This window comes from Triplophysa rosa, linkage group LG5 (assembly GCF_024868665.1).
Source record: "Triplophysa rosa linkage group LG5, Trosa_1v2, whole genome shotgun sequence".
Taxonomy (NCBI): domain Eukaryota; kingdom Metazoa; phylum Chordata; class Actinopteri; order Cypriniformes; family Nemacheilidae; genus Triplophysa; species Triplophysa rosa.
In genome coordinates this window covers 14,588,205-14,605,867 of record NC_079894.1, presented here as the reverse complement: position 1 = coordinate 14,605,867, position 17,663 = coordinate 14,588,205, and the positions used below count along the sequence as shown (strand labels likewise).

General features: G+C 36.5%; 2 protein-coding genes across 3 annotated transcripts; one reads left to right on the top strand and one right to left on the bottom strand.

Annotated features, from left to right (window-relative positions):
- The first annotated feature begins 130 nt into the window (after nt 1–130).
- rab18b (RAB18B, member RAS oncogene family) lies at nt 131–5,302 on the top strand. Its single transcript, XM_057334125.1, has 7 exons — nt 131–277; nt 1,049–1,104; nt 2,210–2,271; nt 2,478–2,550; nt 2,663–2,781; nt 3,455–3,521; nt 3,813–5,302. The coding sequence occupies exons 1-7, from the start codon at nt 210–212 to the stop codon at nt 3,983–3,985; spliced, it is 618 nt and encodes a 205-aa protein (XP_057190108.1). The 5' UTR covers nt 131–209; the 3' UTR covers nt 3,986–5,302.
- Nucleotides 5,303–8,083: 2,781 nt separating this feature from the next.
- Nucleotides 8,084–16,225, bottom strand: mkxb (mohawk homeobox b). 2 transcript variants are annotated; one of them, XM_057334545.1, is made up of 7 exons: nt 16,094–16,225; nt 15,588–15,846; nt 14,431–14,578; nt 12,987–13,140; nt 12,270–12,596; nt 8,868–8,901; nt 8,084–8,764 (listed from the first exon to the last, which is right to left on the bottom strand). In XM_057334545.1, exons 2-7 carry the CDS (start codon nt 15,758–15,760, stop codon nt 8,572–8,574), a joined length of 1,029 nt encoding a protein of 342 aa, XP_057190528.1. In that variant the 5' UTR covers nt 15,761–15,846; nt 16,094–16,225; the 3' UTR covers nt 8,084–8,571. The 2 variants fall into 2 exon arrangements, with proteins under 2 accessions (XP_057190528.1, XP_057190527.1); XM_057334544.1 differs by having other exon boundaries at nt 16,113–16,222.
- Between the last annotated feature and the right edge of the window lie 1,438 nt (nt 16,226–17,663).

Here is a 17,663-nt window from a genome sequence, read left to right as displayed (position 1 = left end):
CGTGTGAACTGTTGTATTACAAATAGCTGTCTTTATGCTTGTGTCTTACTTTTAAGCTCGTTAAACTTTTAACTTTAACTCATTGAACGCTCTTACGCAACATCTAAAGCGATCCTCGTGACGTCACGACTCAACCGGAAGTTCCAGCATAGGCAACAGCCAAGTTGAGCGAACGGGAGTTGAACCAGTTTAGTGTAAACAGCAAGAACATGGACGACGACGTGCTGACAACGTTAAAGATTTTAATAATCGGAGAGAGCGGTGTCGGTAAATCCAGGTAACGTTAACGGTATCTTTTTGTATTTTTCAGTCGTCTCCGACAGAATAGTGAGTTGTCAAATAGCATTAGCAGTATCTGCATTTAAACAAGCACGAGCTCGGCTGAAGTAAAGCTGACTGTCGCATGTGGTCAAAGTTTAAAACACCACCAGTCATCAAACTTAACGTATAAAACTCGTTTTGGCCTCAAGACTTAAACAAAATGTAACTCTTTAAGTTGTTTTGGGGTAACGTTGAAGCTCATCGTTGTATTCGGAACCCTGTTGGTTTCTTTGTAAGCTGTTGTTTGCTAGCATTTGAATAGTAAAGCTTGAGTATAATAGCTGCATATGTTAGTTTGGCTTTGAAAAATATGTTGGTGTTAAATACTCTGTATACCGATTCTGTTGTCACATCCCTTTTAAAATGGAATGAGGCCTGAACAAAATGTTAACGTTAGCTGGCAGCTGTTTCTATAGCAGTTCTGCTAACGGCTGGTTATGTGGCAGTCCACTCCAGACAAAACAGGCCTTCGGTGGAGTTTAGGCTTGAATATACTGACAATATATGTACAGTTATAATGTATCTGTACAGTTATAACACTTTAACTAGGCTTTTGTACATGGACGTTTAACACTTACAAAGTCACAAACTAAATTAGAAAGAAATTCAAAGGTACAGAACGAAAGTATTCCTCACAAGTCATTAACAATTTTTACAAATATTACAGTTTTACAACTTTATGACGTGATTGTACATTTAATGTGCTGGTATTTCTCTATTTCCACAGTTTACTCCTGCGCTTTACAGATGACACCTTCGACCCAGAGTTAGCTGCTACTATTGGTAAGTCACATATAGGCATGGGCCGGTATGCGATTTTGGCGGTATAATTACATTAACAAAACACCGCGGTTTCACGGTGTTGCTATTTAAACATTTAAAATGTGATATTTCCAAATATCTGCATATACAAAAAACAACTTTTCAACTGGACACAATACATTTCATTTTGAACCAACATATAGAACATGTGTGACAGATAAAAATAAAGCCTTAAAATTACAATATTCTTTCAAAAAATATATTTTTGTCATATATATTAGACATAAACATCAAACATTGAATTACATGATTGAATTATTTATTTTTCTGTAAACAGCTCATACCGAAAATACAGAAAATTTGAGTGGTTTTGAAACCTTAACTGTTTTAAACCTCGGTATACCTTGAAACCGGTATTCGTCCCATGCCTAGTCGCATTGAATTGGTAACATATCGAGCTTGGTTTTTAATCGGTTAATACTCAAAGCCACTGAGCTTAAATAATTTATAACACAGTAGCTGAAATAGTAGAGCCTTGTGTTAGCAGCACAAAGGTCATTGGTTTGTTTCTATGAAACGTGTATACTGATAAAATGGACCTTAAAGGGATAGTCACCCAAAAATGAAAATTCAGTCATAATTTACTTACCCTCAGGTTGTTTCAAACCTGTATAAATGTCTTTGTTCTGTTGAACACAAAGAAATATATTTGGAAGAATGTTAGCAATTCTCAGTTCTGGGACATCATTAATTACCATAGTAGAAAAATATATGTACTGTATATATATTTGTTCTGTTTGATACAAAATGAGATATTTTGAAGAATCCAGGAAAATTAACCATTCTGGGCCACCTTTGACTACTATTACATTTTTCCTAGTATGGAAGTCAATGATGTCCCAGAACTGAAAATTGCTAACACTCTTCCAAATATCTTTCTCTGTGTTCATTAGAACAAAGTAATTTATACAGGTATGAAATTACATGAGGGTAAGTATTTTCAATTTTGGGTGAACTATCCCTTTAAATGCACTTAAATTGTTTTGTATAAAAGCATCTGGATAAATGTAAATGTATTTCTTGTTGAGCATCATTGAACGTACATTATTGGGGGGTGTTTATTTAGGTGTGGACTTCAAAGTGAAAACAATTGCAGTAGATGGCAACAGAGCGAAGCTGGCCATATGGGTAAGTACAATAATAGGCTTAAGTAAGTGGTTTATATGTACTTTCAATATTTGAAATTGTCCACACTATAGTGTACACTATTGCTTGCACTTGTCTTATTCCACTAGATGGCACTATGACACACTTTGTAGCTATATTTGATGTAGTCTTGTATTAGTGTCCTGAGGGGAAAGCTGCTGGAATCTTTGTAATCTTTTCAATTTTAGGACACAGCAGGTCAGGAGAGGTTTAGAACTTTAACACCAAGCTACTACAGGGGAGCCCAGGGCGTCATTTTGGGTTAGTGCTTTCTTTGTATATTTACTCTCAAAACCTGTAGACTTTTTTCACACTAGTTCATGTCAGTATGGGTTTGAAAGTTAAATTAAATTGTTGTTTTCATTCCTTATAGTGTATGATGTTACTAAGCGGGACACGTTTACAAAGCTTGAGAACTGGCTGAATGAACTGGAGACATACTGCACACGCAACGACCTGGTGAAAATGCTTGTCGGAAACAAAATCGACAAGGTTTGGTTGATTCATTTTGTAAATATACTAAACTGATAGCAGACAGGGTTGGTAGCTGTTTGTAATAGGGTGAGGGTTTATTTTAATAGACTAATCGGCTTGCAGCTAGCTTGTCATGAACAATTCTGTTTGACATAAATCAATAGTTTTTCCACATTTGTTTAATGCTTTCCTTACACGTTGCTGCATGCCGAGTAAAAAAATTGACCTAATCCCAGTTATGAATTTTTCTGAGCCACCAGTTTAGCTGCTTTTCGATGCTGACCCTATAAGATGTTTTCAGCATCTTACTGTACACTGCCATTTGTTAAACCACAGATGCCTTCACCCACTAGTTTGGTTTGCCCTTTTGGCAAGGTAAATAATTTGACCTTTTCTTAACTAGAAAAAACGCATTACGAAGTTTTAACAAATTCCTTCTGGCTTATTGAAACAGATGGAAGCAAATTAGTAATTGTACAACATGGTCTATGAATGAAGTGAAGTAGAAATGCGGTCCTGTATTCTTATTAGGAAAGTTCTACATGTGTCCAGACCCATAGGTGTTAGAGAATGTGACCTTGAAGTAAAATGTTATAGTAACATTTGCAGACATTTGGAGTCTTCTGTAACTTCATTTCTTTTATTATTGTATTGGAGTTCTAGAATTAAACGAATGACCTTTCTGTTGCAGGACAATCGTGAAGTAGACAGAAATGAAGGCTTGAAGTTTGCACGGAAACACTCTATGCTTTTTATCGGTAGGTTTTCTGTCTTATTCATTTTGCTTTCACATGTATCAGATGTTTTAAAAGTTTGAGTCTGATCTTTAACTGCACGTGGACACTTAGTGGTGTAATAGGCATATTGTTCCTGCACAGCTTCTCAGACTTTTATTAGATTTTGATTATGGTGTCAGTGTCATTAATTCATCTTTGGACTGTGAAGTCTCACTCTTTAAGCTTTATCTGCATTTCATATTTCTTGCTTTAATGACTCACGTTCCGTAATCTCCTCTCTTTCCATCCTAACCCACGTGGTGTGATTATCAGAGGCTAGTGCAAAAACACGGGACGGAGTTCAATGTGCCTTTGAAGAACTGGTGGAGAAGATCTTGCAGACGCCTGGGCTCTGGGAGAGCAGCATCCAGGGTCACGGGGTTCAGCTGTCTGACCATGAACAGCAGCATCAGGGTGCCTGCGGGGGCTACTGCTCCCTGGTTTAACATCCTCACCTTGCTCCAGAACCACAAACTGTTGTTTCTATATGAGAGCTTCTACTGAGGAGGAAGGGTCTCCTCCCTCAGAGCTGGTCAAAGGGACCTTTGCAGTTTGCACACCCTGTCATATATCTGATGTCTTTAGAGTCCCAGTATTTTATGTCATATTATTCTTAGTGATTAATGTTTTAAAGTGCTACTTTACCAGTAGCATATGTAAACATTTGTTATGCAAAATGCGTCCGGTTTAATATTACAGTCTGAGCGCCTGGAACTACGGCTAGTTAACATGCCGAGAGGGGCCGAGACATAGGAAGGTCTTCCCAGTCTAAAAATATTTATCAAATGTCCTACTACATGTTAAATTTCTCTCATACCCTTCGCTAGTTTGTTTAATATATTTTCTGTAACTCTAATTTTAAAACTTTCTAATTTTTATTTCTATGTAATTTTGTGATATTTTTCTTCAATTGTTGCTTAGCACGGTCCTACGGTCTTAGAAATATTATTTTATAAATATAATATTCAATGGCTGATCTGAATTATCTACGCTGAAATAACTTAACAGGCATTTGTCTATGAGATGCTGTTGAACTAAATTATGTATTATTATTTGAAATGCAGTGCTGTTTGTTTTGGGACTACAATACATACATTTAAACTTACTTGGTAATATAATCCTTAATGATCTCAAACTTCTCTGAATATCACAAGGCTGCCCATTTTACTCCACTGTGTTTAGACATTGTCACTTCTATCCATGAAATTTGCTTCTCTTATTATGTGAGAATGAACACCAAAAATACATTCTGTATTGTAAATGCTTTTTAATCACAAAGATTTGACCATGCCTTAATATTTATTAGTGCTGCATGTATAACTTCACATAATGAATCTGTAGAGAGTATGTTATTGTACCCAGTCAGAATGGCCAATGGTTATTTAACTTCTTGATAACATATCTTGGTCATAAAGTTTGAGTGTTGATGTTTTTGTCTTGCATTCCTCTAATGGAGATGTTTGAAAAATGTATCTTGTCATGCTGACAATTGCTTGTGACTTTCTTTAACCACAAAACCAAACACTAACCAGTACCACAATTAAGACCTCTTACAGTTTATGGGTATTGAGTTCAGATGGGACAGTGTTGCTCTTATGAATGCGTCATACTCAGCTGTGTAGATGCATTATTTCTTTTAAAGGCTGTTGTGCTTGAATTATGAAGTACATTTTCTGCAATGTAGTGGACGGTAAGGAGTAATTATATAACTGAGAGCAACAGTTCTGTTTTATTTTTTTCCATTAAAAACTTCTCTTAAGATTTTTAAGCATAAATGTCTTATGTTAAAGGGGTCATATGGCGGAAGTATGTGTTTTTCTGTGTTTTTGGTGTGTTATAAGTTGCACATGCATGTATTAGACACGTAAAATTGCAGAAATGAAAGTGTGGGAACAAAAGATGCATTCTATCTAAAAGCGAATGCTCAACCAGACTTGCCTGAAACGCCTCGTGTAACCACACCCCGGCGAATCTACGTAACTTCGTAACATGATTTGACTAAGACCGCCCAAATCTACACGTAGTTAAGATGGGCGTAATTGTAAATCTCATTGTATCGTATGTCAGTACAATTGCTTTGGAACCTGATCTTCCGAATATGGTAAGAGGCGTTATATTTCCATGAAATGCTTGCAGTATTTGACCAATCACTACGCACTGGTGAACTGGCCAATCATAGCACACCTCGCTTTTCAGAGCCATGAGCTTTGTAAAAAATCTGAGCGTTTCAGAGAGGCGGGGCAAAGAGGAGATACAAACATGCACGGTATGTGGAAATACAACGTTTTTCAACTTTAAATGGTGTATGCACATTGCGTTACATATAAAACAAACAATAATATTCGTTTTAGCCGTGCAATATGACTCCTTTAATACTTAAAGGTGTGATGAACTGGGCTTGTTTATTGTTTTATACTGTTGTATGAGGTCTACTTATGACGTTCGCATGGTTTTTACATTCGAAAACATCAAAATCAATAAGTAATAGGCTATTTTCTACGCGGGTTTTGAGGCCGGCTTGACAAACGATAGGTTTGAATGGGCGTTCCGCAATGAAGACTTGGAAGTAAACGCCCACTGCTATGATTGGATAGCAGTTTGCTTAGTAAACTTAGTTGGAGCCTTTTGTGAATTTGGTTAGACACGTAACGTTACGTTACACATTATCAGGACATGTCAAGCGATCTCTAACAAAGCAATAGTGACGCATAGTACAAAAATGTTGTACTCGCATAAGTTGCTGCGCCATTCCTATTGGACTCAATATTGACGGCACAGCACTGCTTTTTAATTTTAGTCTCTCCGCAAATCCAGCGTCAACCTGTGCCTTGTTCACAAAGGAATCCGCGGTAATGTTTTCCCCACGTGAGCTGGAACCCTCTTTAAAAATGAACTTCAACCACGCATTACTAATGTCGGAATCTGAAGGAAGGTTATGCAGCGACTGTGTTCTTCCACAACCAGGCACTGCACAATATTTTGCGATCTTTAACGGCATGTTTATTGCTTGCTCGCTCTATCTGGTTCCGCGCAACTTGTGTTACTTCAGTACTGTCATGCGCGAACCAGCCGGCGGGGCTAGAGAAGTAGTCGTTGATATGTTTCTGTGGAGGCGGTGTTCAACCTATCTATAGGTGCATTCCAGGACCTGGCGTTCGCTTCGTTTCAGTAACAAGGGCGTTTTCAGGTCTGACACTTACAGGATGTTCGCATACGATTCCCTCTTATATAACAAAAGCTCAGGTTAAAATCGAGGTCTTAATTCATCGCCCCTTTTAGAAACATACTTAGAAACAAATGTATAGTATAATGCAATGTAAGTTGCTTTGGATAAAAGCGTCTGCCAAATGCGTAAATGTCTTATGTCATGTAAACACAGCGTAAAAGTCTGTTTAACCATAGATGTTCTGGAGGTTGTCTGTGGTAATTACTGAGTGGTAGTCAATGAAAACTAATTTTTCTTATGGATGTGCTGTGAAATATATACATATAATATTTCGTATATACATTTCTATTAATAATAATGATACACAATAAAATATGCTAATTACAATGAATGCAATTGTTTTAAACATTAATGTCTAGTAAATCTAAGGTCAGTTTCTAAATTATAGCTGTCATTGTTTACTTGATTAACCTAAAGATGATGTATTGCTTTGTATCTGTATTTGGCTATTAAGTTGCCTACCACCATTTGAGGCTGAAACATGCGTGAGTGGCAAAGTTATGAATTCCTGTTCGTTGAAGTGTAATGGTCCTTTGATACGAAGATTTTGATTTCATGTGTACAGATCTGTTTAAAGCTCACGCAACGGGCAACTATACAATAAACTGACAGTCGGATTCCACTCTTTAATATGGCACAACCCCCCAATTAAACTGTTATATAAATATTGCTGTGATGTCTGGAACTGAAACAAGATCAAAATCAACAGATTTCCACCGAGTTACATCTTTGTTCCTGGTTCTTCTCAATTTCGGAATTTGGGGTTTTTCTATTTGTGTTGGGCTCTGTGTGTTGATACAGCAGGAGCAGTTGACCATTGCATGACTGCAAGTCAGGATAAAGCCAAAGGAAAGGTGAAAAATATGTTTGAGTCCTCTTGAAGCTTGGGTGTAGCGAAAGAAGACTTGAGAGCAAAACACAAAGCATGCGGTCAGATTTGTAAAACCATCCAGATTTTTTCCTTTCTTATTCCTTAAATGTGTCCAGTAAGACATATGTAAAAACCTTATCATAAAGAACCATCAGGTACGTAACTCGAATGCAAGTGCCTTATAAGTACAAGCAGCTGCGCACTGTGTAGAAGACGGAGGAAGATGCTTTTTTCTTTGTTAGTTTTAAATGTTTGCCTTGTTTTTTTGTTTTTGAAACATCCTTAAAAACAATATAGAAAAATAAACATATACAGTAATGCATACGTATAGATTTAGATATTTTTTCTTAAGGATGTTTTTACAGAAATACTGATTGAGAAAATGCTTTTGGATTTTTTCAATTCTTATTATTTTTTATTATTATTTAAAGTGAACTGGTACTCTTAACCTTTTTGAGTGCATTTCAAAACAAAAAGACAAAACCTTCAAAAACTTAATTCACTCATTGTGTAGAATATTCAAAACCTCCTTTTCTATACTTGACAAAACAGAAGAATTCACAAATATGGCATTGTCATAGGATGACAACAATCCTGTGTCAATTAACATGAAAATTAACTTAAAAAAACTGAATATGTATTTGAATATATTACATTTGAGTCACTGACAACATTTAAAAAATGATGACAACATAAACTGCAGTAAAAGTTTTGTGCTTCTGTGTTCAGCCTCAACAAATCCATCTTTACAAATTCGTCATTTCTCACTTGACAATTGTAGAAATAGGCACACTGGTCAGTCAACAAACATTTGTCCTCCCCGAAAAGGCGGTTGTAGATAACTAAGTAAATTATTGCATGTACTATACTGAAGTGTTCAGGTAGTCTTTAGCGAGTATGGCCTATTACAAGACCGACATCCAGTCTGTTAGCCACTAATGTCTTGGTTGTATGGGCACCTTGACAGTCTTAATCTCTGCTATATGGGAAGACTTCTGGATGATACAGCTGGTGGTTCCTGCCGTTGTATTCTGCTTTCCTTGGGCCAGGTTGGTCAGAGCCATGGCAGCATGGAGCTCCTTCCAGCAGGCCTCATTGTTTCCCCGTCCGCAACCTTTACTAGCACAGCTGTTGCCAGAGAAAACGGTTTATGTGGGAGTTTCTCATTATTATTATTATTATGTATTAATAAGTTTATACAATATATAATAAAATACAATATAAGTCTTACCTCTCACTCTGGCGTGTACCACAGCCCAATGTTACTGAAAAGACATTATAGTACAGTTAGGTGAAATGAATCAAACTGAACATTTATATTGTAAGCACATGTTGCATTTTAGATGTTGATCTGCACATTGGTTATGCTGCAAATGAAATGCTTTGCAGCATATTAATTGACTATGAAATGAATTGTTTATGCTGACCAACTCAAATTGACGGAACTGATGTGTAAATGTGCATTTTTGTGTCCATGTAGGCAGTACATGGGTAAAATAAGTGTGTGTCTACTGTGCTCAAGTGGAGTTCTGCATGCCGTGCCTACAGCCACATTCATGCGTTCCAGCCAAAACAAATGCAATTACATTTCTTCTGCGCTCTTGAGATGGAAAAAGCATATCTGCTCAGCATCAGAGACAGACACTTTATTCCACCACTCTGGGACTGATTGGAATCTTTTAAATTATTGCACCTTCTTTTGCACTTTTTTATTATTATTTTGTTTGGCTAATGCCATTTCAAATGTCAGTGACATTCTGCCAAGCAAAAAGTCTGTGTTTAGCTAATACAGTGCTTACTAAAATAATTATATACAGAATAATTATATCATCCCAACAATAAATATCAGCTATCAGAATGTTTGACATTACCATCAATGCAAAATGAATGACAGAAAACATCGTGTTTTGTTAGATGGGAGAGCACAGCTCAAACAAATTGAGATGGATATTTGAATAATTTATGAATTAATCTTTCACATTTGTTTATTTATAGGACACATCCTGTACAATACATTTTTACAGTCATCGTTTGGACTTTTTGGAATTAATATCATCTTTTGTTTTGTGTATCTACATAAATCCACTTGTTATGGTGAAGCTGCCTCTCTTTTCTGCTCACAGCATTCAGATAAGTAAACAAAGATCTCTCTTATGGGAGCTATGAGAAGAAAAATTGGACGACAAGCACAAGTACACAAAACGCTTTTTTCAGTGTTCTTTGCCTGAAACATCTCCATCTCAGATTTCTCAAACAGCAGCCGTGCCAAGAACTACAATAAGCCTTTAATAAATCATTTGGTCTTGTTTCCTGTGTGCTACTGAATGCTTCTCATCTTTTTGCTTTATTTAAAAACAGATTATTAACCAAAATCACATTAACTAAATGAGATCACATGAATGAAACAAAATAAATAAATAAGGCTGTGCAAATTTTCATTGAACAGTTGGCTATTGATTGAATTAAACTGGAAAAGTTAAATGCCTTCATATATTTGTTTATATTTAAAATACGTGCATAGGCAACTAACATGTCACATGATGGTTTTAATTTTTCATTAGTATTCAACATTACAGCATCTGCAACAGTTTTCTTCTAAGACAAGAAGAAGCCCGACTCATTTTCACACACAAAAACACTAAGTCAACACAGAATTTACTGCCTCCTGCTGTTACCTCAGTAATGGTCAAACGGCTTGTAAATATACTCTTGTCTCCTTTAAAAGTCTATCACAATCTTTTGCGCCTCATTCTCACAGATATCAGTGGCTGAAAATATGAGCCATTTTGAACCGCATAATGGAGTTATGATGTGAAAATATTGACATTTTTGTTTTATGAGATTGATGTGGGAAGTTTATGTTGAGGTCACAGACACTTTTCACTGAACCACTCAACTCTTCAAGTGCTGCTTGTACAGTACTACAGGTAATAATCAATTTGACCAATGTCACATGTTTAGAAGTGACAAACAGCTTTTTCTGTTTTCAGTAGGCTTATTTAACAACTTTATCCTGCTAACATGTACACCTCCAGCGCTGTACTGTCTAGAATAAAATAATACTGCTCACTGTTCCTCTTTTATAGCTCAGGATATTTAATACATTCTGGTTATATATATTATAGAATAATTCTTGTCTATAATTCAATATTTTTTCCCCTAAAAGCTCTAACACGCATAATTGAGACAATAGCTGAAAAACATTGAGAGAATAGAGTTATAAAATAATGTAGTATATAGATGATAAATATTGTAAGATTATTGAAGTCTGTTTCTTAAACAAACAATCGAAGCAGCATGCAACCTTCACTAAAATATATAACAAATAGCAGACATTAGCAGAAAATACTTATATAATAATACTACATGATATTAATGTTGCAATATCTACAGTATATGTGAGAACAGACAGGAAACATATTAGGCAAATGCATTCAATTCAAATGTTGCAATAAGATCCACACAGACCTCAGCACACAAACCTTAATTATGCTTCTGATGATGAACAAATGTTAATAAAGTAAAATATACATCATATGACAGGTAAAGCAGTAAGAAAAACAGCACTTGCATAAATTAAGCATTTAAACAGTAAAGCAACGAACTTATTATGAATAAATATTATAATTTCTTCAAGCTGCAATGCATGTTGGAAACTTGCAAACAATTGTTCACTGTAAAATTGTTAGTTTGGGTGTTTTTTTTTAACATTTGGGACCAAGTTTAAAAAAGAACTTGAGCATCTCAAGAGAGATCAGTAAGATCAATAAAATATTGATTTGTACATTTTTTACAAAAAAAACCCCAAAATTTCTTAACGGTGCATTTTGACCTATGTTACGTTTTGTATTAGTTTCACTCTAAATGCCAACATTGTGTTGCTGGATTGCTTGTTTGACAAAAAGCAAAACAAACAGCTTTATTTTGTCGTGCATTAGTGCATTGCTGGATTATTAATAAAATCCAGAACCTTTCTTAATTTTCCCAAAATTGTCCAAAAGGACACCGAGGCAAAACAAACAGAGAAAAGGGACATTTTGAAATGTTGAGGTGGAATTCTGTTAATGATAAATTAAACTTTGGAAACTTTGGGAAGCATTTGCTTTCAAGGGACATCAGCAGGTGTTCTCATAAACTGTAAGAGAACCGAGTCCAAGTACTTTCAATTCACTGGTCAAACCATGAATGAAACCACAACTTTACATTCAACTTAATTATTCACTCTAAAGAGACCCACAGAATGTACTGTATTATAGCGTGTCTATTGGATATGTTATATTGTCTTCACACAGGAATGAACACAACATGTAAGACTTATACGTTTAGAACAGTACAGAGCAAACTTAGTATGTCTATGTTGCAACGAGTGCTTAAATACAGAGGAAATTTCAGTTGCTCATTTTTTATTGCATCAGAAAAGTAATTTGGACCACTTAAGCTGCATGAGTAATAACAGACCAGGAGAAGGTCGTGTTCATATATCATTTTGCATCGTCGTAACCCTTTAAGTATAATGCTAAAATTATTAAATAAAGACTTGCATGCGTATATGCATGTCTTCTGATGAAACTCAAACAATGTTTCTACAATAAGAACAAAGTATCCGAGCCTGAAGTTTAGTAACATTTCTTACCTGTACGGTAGGTGAAGTTTGCTTCAGCTTCTGATGATGAAGGTGAGAGGAAATCGTCGTCATACTCGTTGGAGCTAAATGATCCGGAGTGATTCCTCTTTCGAGAGTCCAGAACTTTTTCGGAAGCCATTACATGGCGAAGCGAATCGTTTAGATAGCGGTTCAACAAACTGTTCTTGTATTTCGGTGGAGAGACGTGGTCATCACAAATAGAGGGGTCTGTGCTTCGCCCCACCCCTTTGCCACGGCTATCCTGAATAACACTCTTGTGTGACGGTCTGGGAAAGTCTGATTCACCGGCCTGCATTAGTAAAGGGCTATCACCACCTGTGAAACAAAGATTTATACAACTTTCACTCCAAAATTACATACACTTAGCATTGTTGAAACATACACTCCCAGTGAAAATGATATTTGTTATGATCTGATGTCTTAAACATCTTTTTTTTTAGTTGATTGGTTTAATGTGGCTTTGTTGTACCAGATAGTCAAGGAAAAACGGCAAGTGTCCAGTTTACATAAGAGTGTGTTAAAAAGCATCCCAGAATGCACCTCATAAATCCAGTTAAGGCAGTGCATTTAGAAAATGCCTAATTTGCAGGAGCTAAACATTAGATTTTTGGGTCACTTTTATGATTCCCAAACTTTTTTCTCACGGTTTTGTTCACTATATGGAAACATATGTAGAGAATAGTAAAGCACCCCCCCACACTGTACCGTCTGATGTTGTGTCATCACTGCTAATGCTGAGTCTCTCTGCATTGCCTTGCACATATTTGTTGTAAAGTTTAATGCGTAGAGCCCAGCTCAGGTCAGGCTGTCGAACTGTGTTCTTGAGCCGACGTCTTGCATTCGCGAACCAGTTCGAGACCTGAAGAATACAAAACCACAATTGTTGAATTGGTTTATCTTGATTGCAGTCTCACGGGTAATGATTTAATGCAATAGTCACAATGACGCAATACATAGTCATATTTTTATTTTTGAGCTGGCTGTCACCCACTTTATAGTAATTCTTTGAAATAAGCTGGATTTCTGCATGAACGGCTTTTAAAATTATATCTGATCTTTATCCATGTCGCAATATTAAATAGAGTCTTATTTAACAAACAACGCATGCAAAATTAGCAGCACTATATCATTATTGAAGCAATAGACACTTAAGATGCCTGATGATAAAGATTGGGAGCCAAGTTAGCATTTTTACATCGAACTGTTCTGCAATATCAGAAACACAATTTAGTGCTGTGCTTTTCGTGAGGGGACTCTGCTCATGTCCAAAATGACTCAATCAAAATACATTTCAGCAGGCCTCACGAAATCTGTTGATGTTCATGAGACTGGACAGGTTACACAAGATTTTTCCAGACTTGGCCATCAATCAGTCCATAATCAGCACAATAGTTTACAAATGGAAGAAATTCAGCACAATTGCTACATTTAGGACTGGATGTCCTACAAAAAGTCCTATCAAAGAATCTTAATGTGATAACTTTGTTCAGTATGTGTTTATGAATCAATCATAAACCGCAGAGCAAATGTAACTGGTGTGCATTGTTGCCTGTTTCACATTTGTTGCAGACCACCTGAATCCTCAACAGCACTACTGGGACAATCATCCAGCGATTGATAAGATAAAGGTTGAGTATTTTGCACACTGCCATATGTCTGGAAAGCACAAAATGCAGCATGCCAACACAAAAACCTCATTCCATGAGCTTGGTGGAGGGAACATGATGTTGTGGAGTCTGATTTGATTTCTCTGGGCCCGGAAGGTTTACCATCATTTATGGACCAATGAATTTCAAGTTGTACCAACAAATAACATAATGTTGAGACATCTGTTTTCAAAGTGGATGGTTTATGCAACACGACAGAGTAATGGGCCTATAACTGTGATGCACGTCTGATTGGCAGCTGCAGAATGAATTCGGTTGAGGTTATACACAACATGCACATTCGCAAGAGACTCAAGAATGAGGTATATGTACTTTTCACATTAACTCAATTTTAAATTGTTTTTTTTTCTACATTCTGTAGTTGTTTTTATTTCAAAACACAAGCCCAACCACTGATCCATTAAACCACTTCACCCTGATGTGAATAAGTCACAGCTAGCAGGAACCCTGTTATAAAGAGTGAAGGCTCGCTTTGATCTCACCTGAACCAGGGTCATGTGCGAGCCCAAAGCCAGCAGAATCTTCTCAGTCTTGGTGGGGTACGGGTTGTCCCTGTGCTTATAAAGCCACTGCTTCAGTGGTCGAGCCATATCCTGCAGGGCCTGACGTTTGTGCCGCACCTTCCCTCCGCTGCTCATGAAAAACACCATGGAGAGCCAAAGAGGTAACTATATATTTAAGAGTGGGCCACAAATGTAAACATTTAAGTCACATCTTGATTAACCATTTATCTTAATGTAATCTGGATCAATTACTTTGCGGCTTTAGTTTCTACAAACCTTCAGCAAAACTACCATGCCACTCATCACGCTATTAACGCAAATTATTGCACTGCAAAAATATAACCCAAACATTTTACACGAGAACAGAAATGGAGACTGGTGAAGTTGTAAACAAAGTGGTTGAAGAATGTAACAAATGATGGAAAACAGCAACATCAATACGTATTCAAGTGAAATCTTACTCATGCTGTATCAATCAGAAGTGGCACCATATTCAACACCAAAACAATCAGCAGATGTCACTGTGGACCAAGTGCAAGTTTTCACTTACTGTATGCGTAACACCTAGTATTTCAACCTTAAATATACACTGATGTGATGAATAAACTGCTAATGGACTTTATTCCACTCCGGTTTGGTGTTTTAATAAAAAAGAGATTACAGTTAGCATAATGTCCTACAGTATATGCAGGTTTCTATAGAAAAATTATTAAAATTACTTTATATACCTATCTCCACCTTAGAAAAACTACATTATATACTCACAATTTCGTTTTGCTTTGTTGCATTTATTTTTCAAACAGTTTCCATTTAATTGACCTGATTTATCATCGTTTTTTGCTCTAGTACCACCCCCATAATTGTTTTAATATCATAAGTTAACCATATCATCATAGTATTATTATTACAATAAATAAATATAATAAAATGTTTTCAACAGCATCATATTAAATACATCAATAAAAATAGTTTATATTATATTTATATTTAAACGTTTTCAATATATCAACTATATGGAGTGGTGGAATACGTGAATAAAGCTTTGAATGTAGGTTGCATTAAAAATGAGGCTGAACAAGGAGCTCATAATCAATTTCACATGCGTTGTAGTTTTCTGTAATGGATCACAGACATACCCATTTCTCCTGTGTTTAACAGCTTCGGTGTCATCCATCACGTTGTGGCTTGACAGTAAATCTGTGTGTTGTCCATCGATCACCTCTAAATAGTTCCTGCTGGTCCTCTCGACACTTTCTGCGCTATCGTCAAAGCGCAGGTGATCAAACTTACTGAAGACTACCGTGTTCATCGCTCTTGCGCTTAAATAAATGCCATGTGCCAAAAACGATACTGTAACTCCGAAGACCGTCCGAAATGTTGCTCTTATAAATGCCCCTGTGAAGAAAACAAGTTAAAACTTATAACTGAAAACGCATTTTCTATTATTGTTTTCCACATTGTTTGCAACTATTAAGATTTTGAGGTTAAAACATTTTTTAAGACATTGCATCAAACAAATTGATCACAAGCGTTTCAAGCATTGATGTAGTAGCCTATGCAACACAGAATGCAATCAAAAGGAAAAATGTGTTTAAATTGTAATTTTCTAGCGATAGGCTAAATAAAACACACCAGAACTTACCGATATATCCCGTTAGTACCTTTAACTACAGCGTCGTTATTTTAGTGGCGCGCGGTGTCTTCCATCCCGTCTGATCATATTCAACACCAATGCGTTCAGCAACTGTGAACTGCTGTCTGACTCCCCACTATATCAACCAACACTAGAGGGTATTTCACCCCGGAACCTGAATACACAGCGCATCTCGCGTTTCCCAGACATATAGCTACAGCTCATAAGACACCATGAAAATGATGTATGCCTGCTCCCGCAGCCCAGGTGAGAGAGTCTGACGGCTCGTCTCCGTTTGGAGCTACCGTGCATCTGGCTGTTAGTGGGACTGGACGCTCTCCAAACGCAACCCAGGGGAGTTCTCGAGCACTTTTCTGACTTATCTTATGGAAAGCATTTTTATTGGTGCGTTGTTGAAACACATCTCATGGTTTCGAGCAACAAGGCAAATGGACCGCTTTTTATTCTGATCTGTGCTGGGGTGAAAAGTTAATTATGGAGTTGATATGGCACAAGAAACGCGTCTGTTTTAGTGATTTAAACTTGTTTTTACTATTAGTGTAATTGGCTTGCTGTTATTTTTTAGACATTTTATTGCCCAATAAATGCTGCCTGTTAATATCGGTGATACATGTAAAAGAAGTGTTTTATCGTTATTTTTAAAACATTTAGACAGAAATTACAGACGCATATTATATTTCACCACGATTACGTTAGAAGTAGCAACAGCAAATTGAAAAAAATATAGAGCTGAAAATCTAAAAAACATCCAAAATAGTAATGCTAACTTTGCCATAGTGTGATCATTCACGGTTAGATTCGCTAGAATTAACACATTAGTCTTAAAGGGATAGTTCGCCCCAAAATGAAAATTCTGTCATGAATTACTCATCCTCAAGTTGTTGCAAACCTGCATACATTTCTTTGTTCTCTTGAACGCAAAGAAAGATAATTGGACGAATGTTAGCAACTGAGATTTCTGATGTACACAAAAGAAGATATTTTGAAGAATTTGAAAACAAACAGTTCTGGGGCACCTTTGACTATTTTTGAGCACCCCAGAAATCTCAGTTGCTAACATTCTTCAAAATATATTTCTTTGTGTTCAAATGTAAGCTCTCACTAAAGACCCGAACGCAGATGTTCTCACAAAGGGGTATTTTTAAGCATTTGTAATCACAAAGAGCATCCCCATATGACACCTTAAGCAGACAGCACATTCCTCTCCAGTAGTCCAAGCATATAACACAGCAACACACACCATAAATTCCTTTCCCTCAGCGATACATTTGTTGATACTAGACACGTAACCTCTCATTCACACACAAAAAACAGAGAGCTGTTCGCTCCGAAGTCGTGCAACACTGAATAATCTACCGACTTTCTGAACAGGTTCATTCCCACTTGATTTTGTAATATGCTATTTTTTCGATTGAAGAAACTGTGCATGTACTCTGCCTGTACCACGTTTCCTTGAATTTGCAGAGATGAAAGTGGGTAAAAAACGTTGTTTTATACCATGAACAATAGCATCTGGTCTTGTGTTTGTTCAAAAATGTTTGTTCCATGTAGAGAAACG

Bases quoted from the DNA above. Each gene is read 5' to 3' on its own strand.
- rab18b (XM_057334125.1), top strand. From the start codon at position 210: ATGGACGACGACGTGCTGACAACGTTAAAGATTTTAATAATCGGAGAG. The intron at 2,551-2,662 runs GTTAGTGCTTTC...CATTCCTTATAG, and splicing joins AGCCCAGGGCGTCATTTTGG to TGTATGATGTTACTAAGCGG. The intron at 3,522-3,812 runs GTAGGTTTTCTG...TGTGATTATCAG, and splicing joins ACACTCTATGCTTTTTATCG to AGGCTAGTGCAAAAACACGG.
- mkxb (XM_057334545.1), bottom strand. From the start codon at position 15,760: ATGAACACGGTAGTCTTCAGTAAGTTTGATCACCTGCGCTTTGACGAT. The intron at 8,902-12,269 runs GTAAGAAATGTT...ATGTCTTTTCAG, and splicing joins AAACTTCACCTACCGTACAG to TAACATTGGGCTGTGGTACA. The intron at 8,765-8,867 runs GTAAGACTTATA...CTCTGGCAACAG, and splicing joins GGTACACGCCAGAGTGAGAG to CTGTGCTAGTAAAGGTTGCG.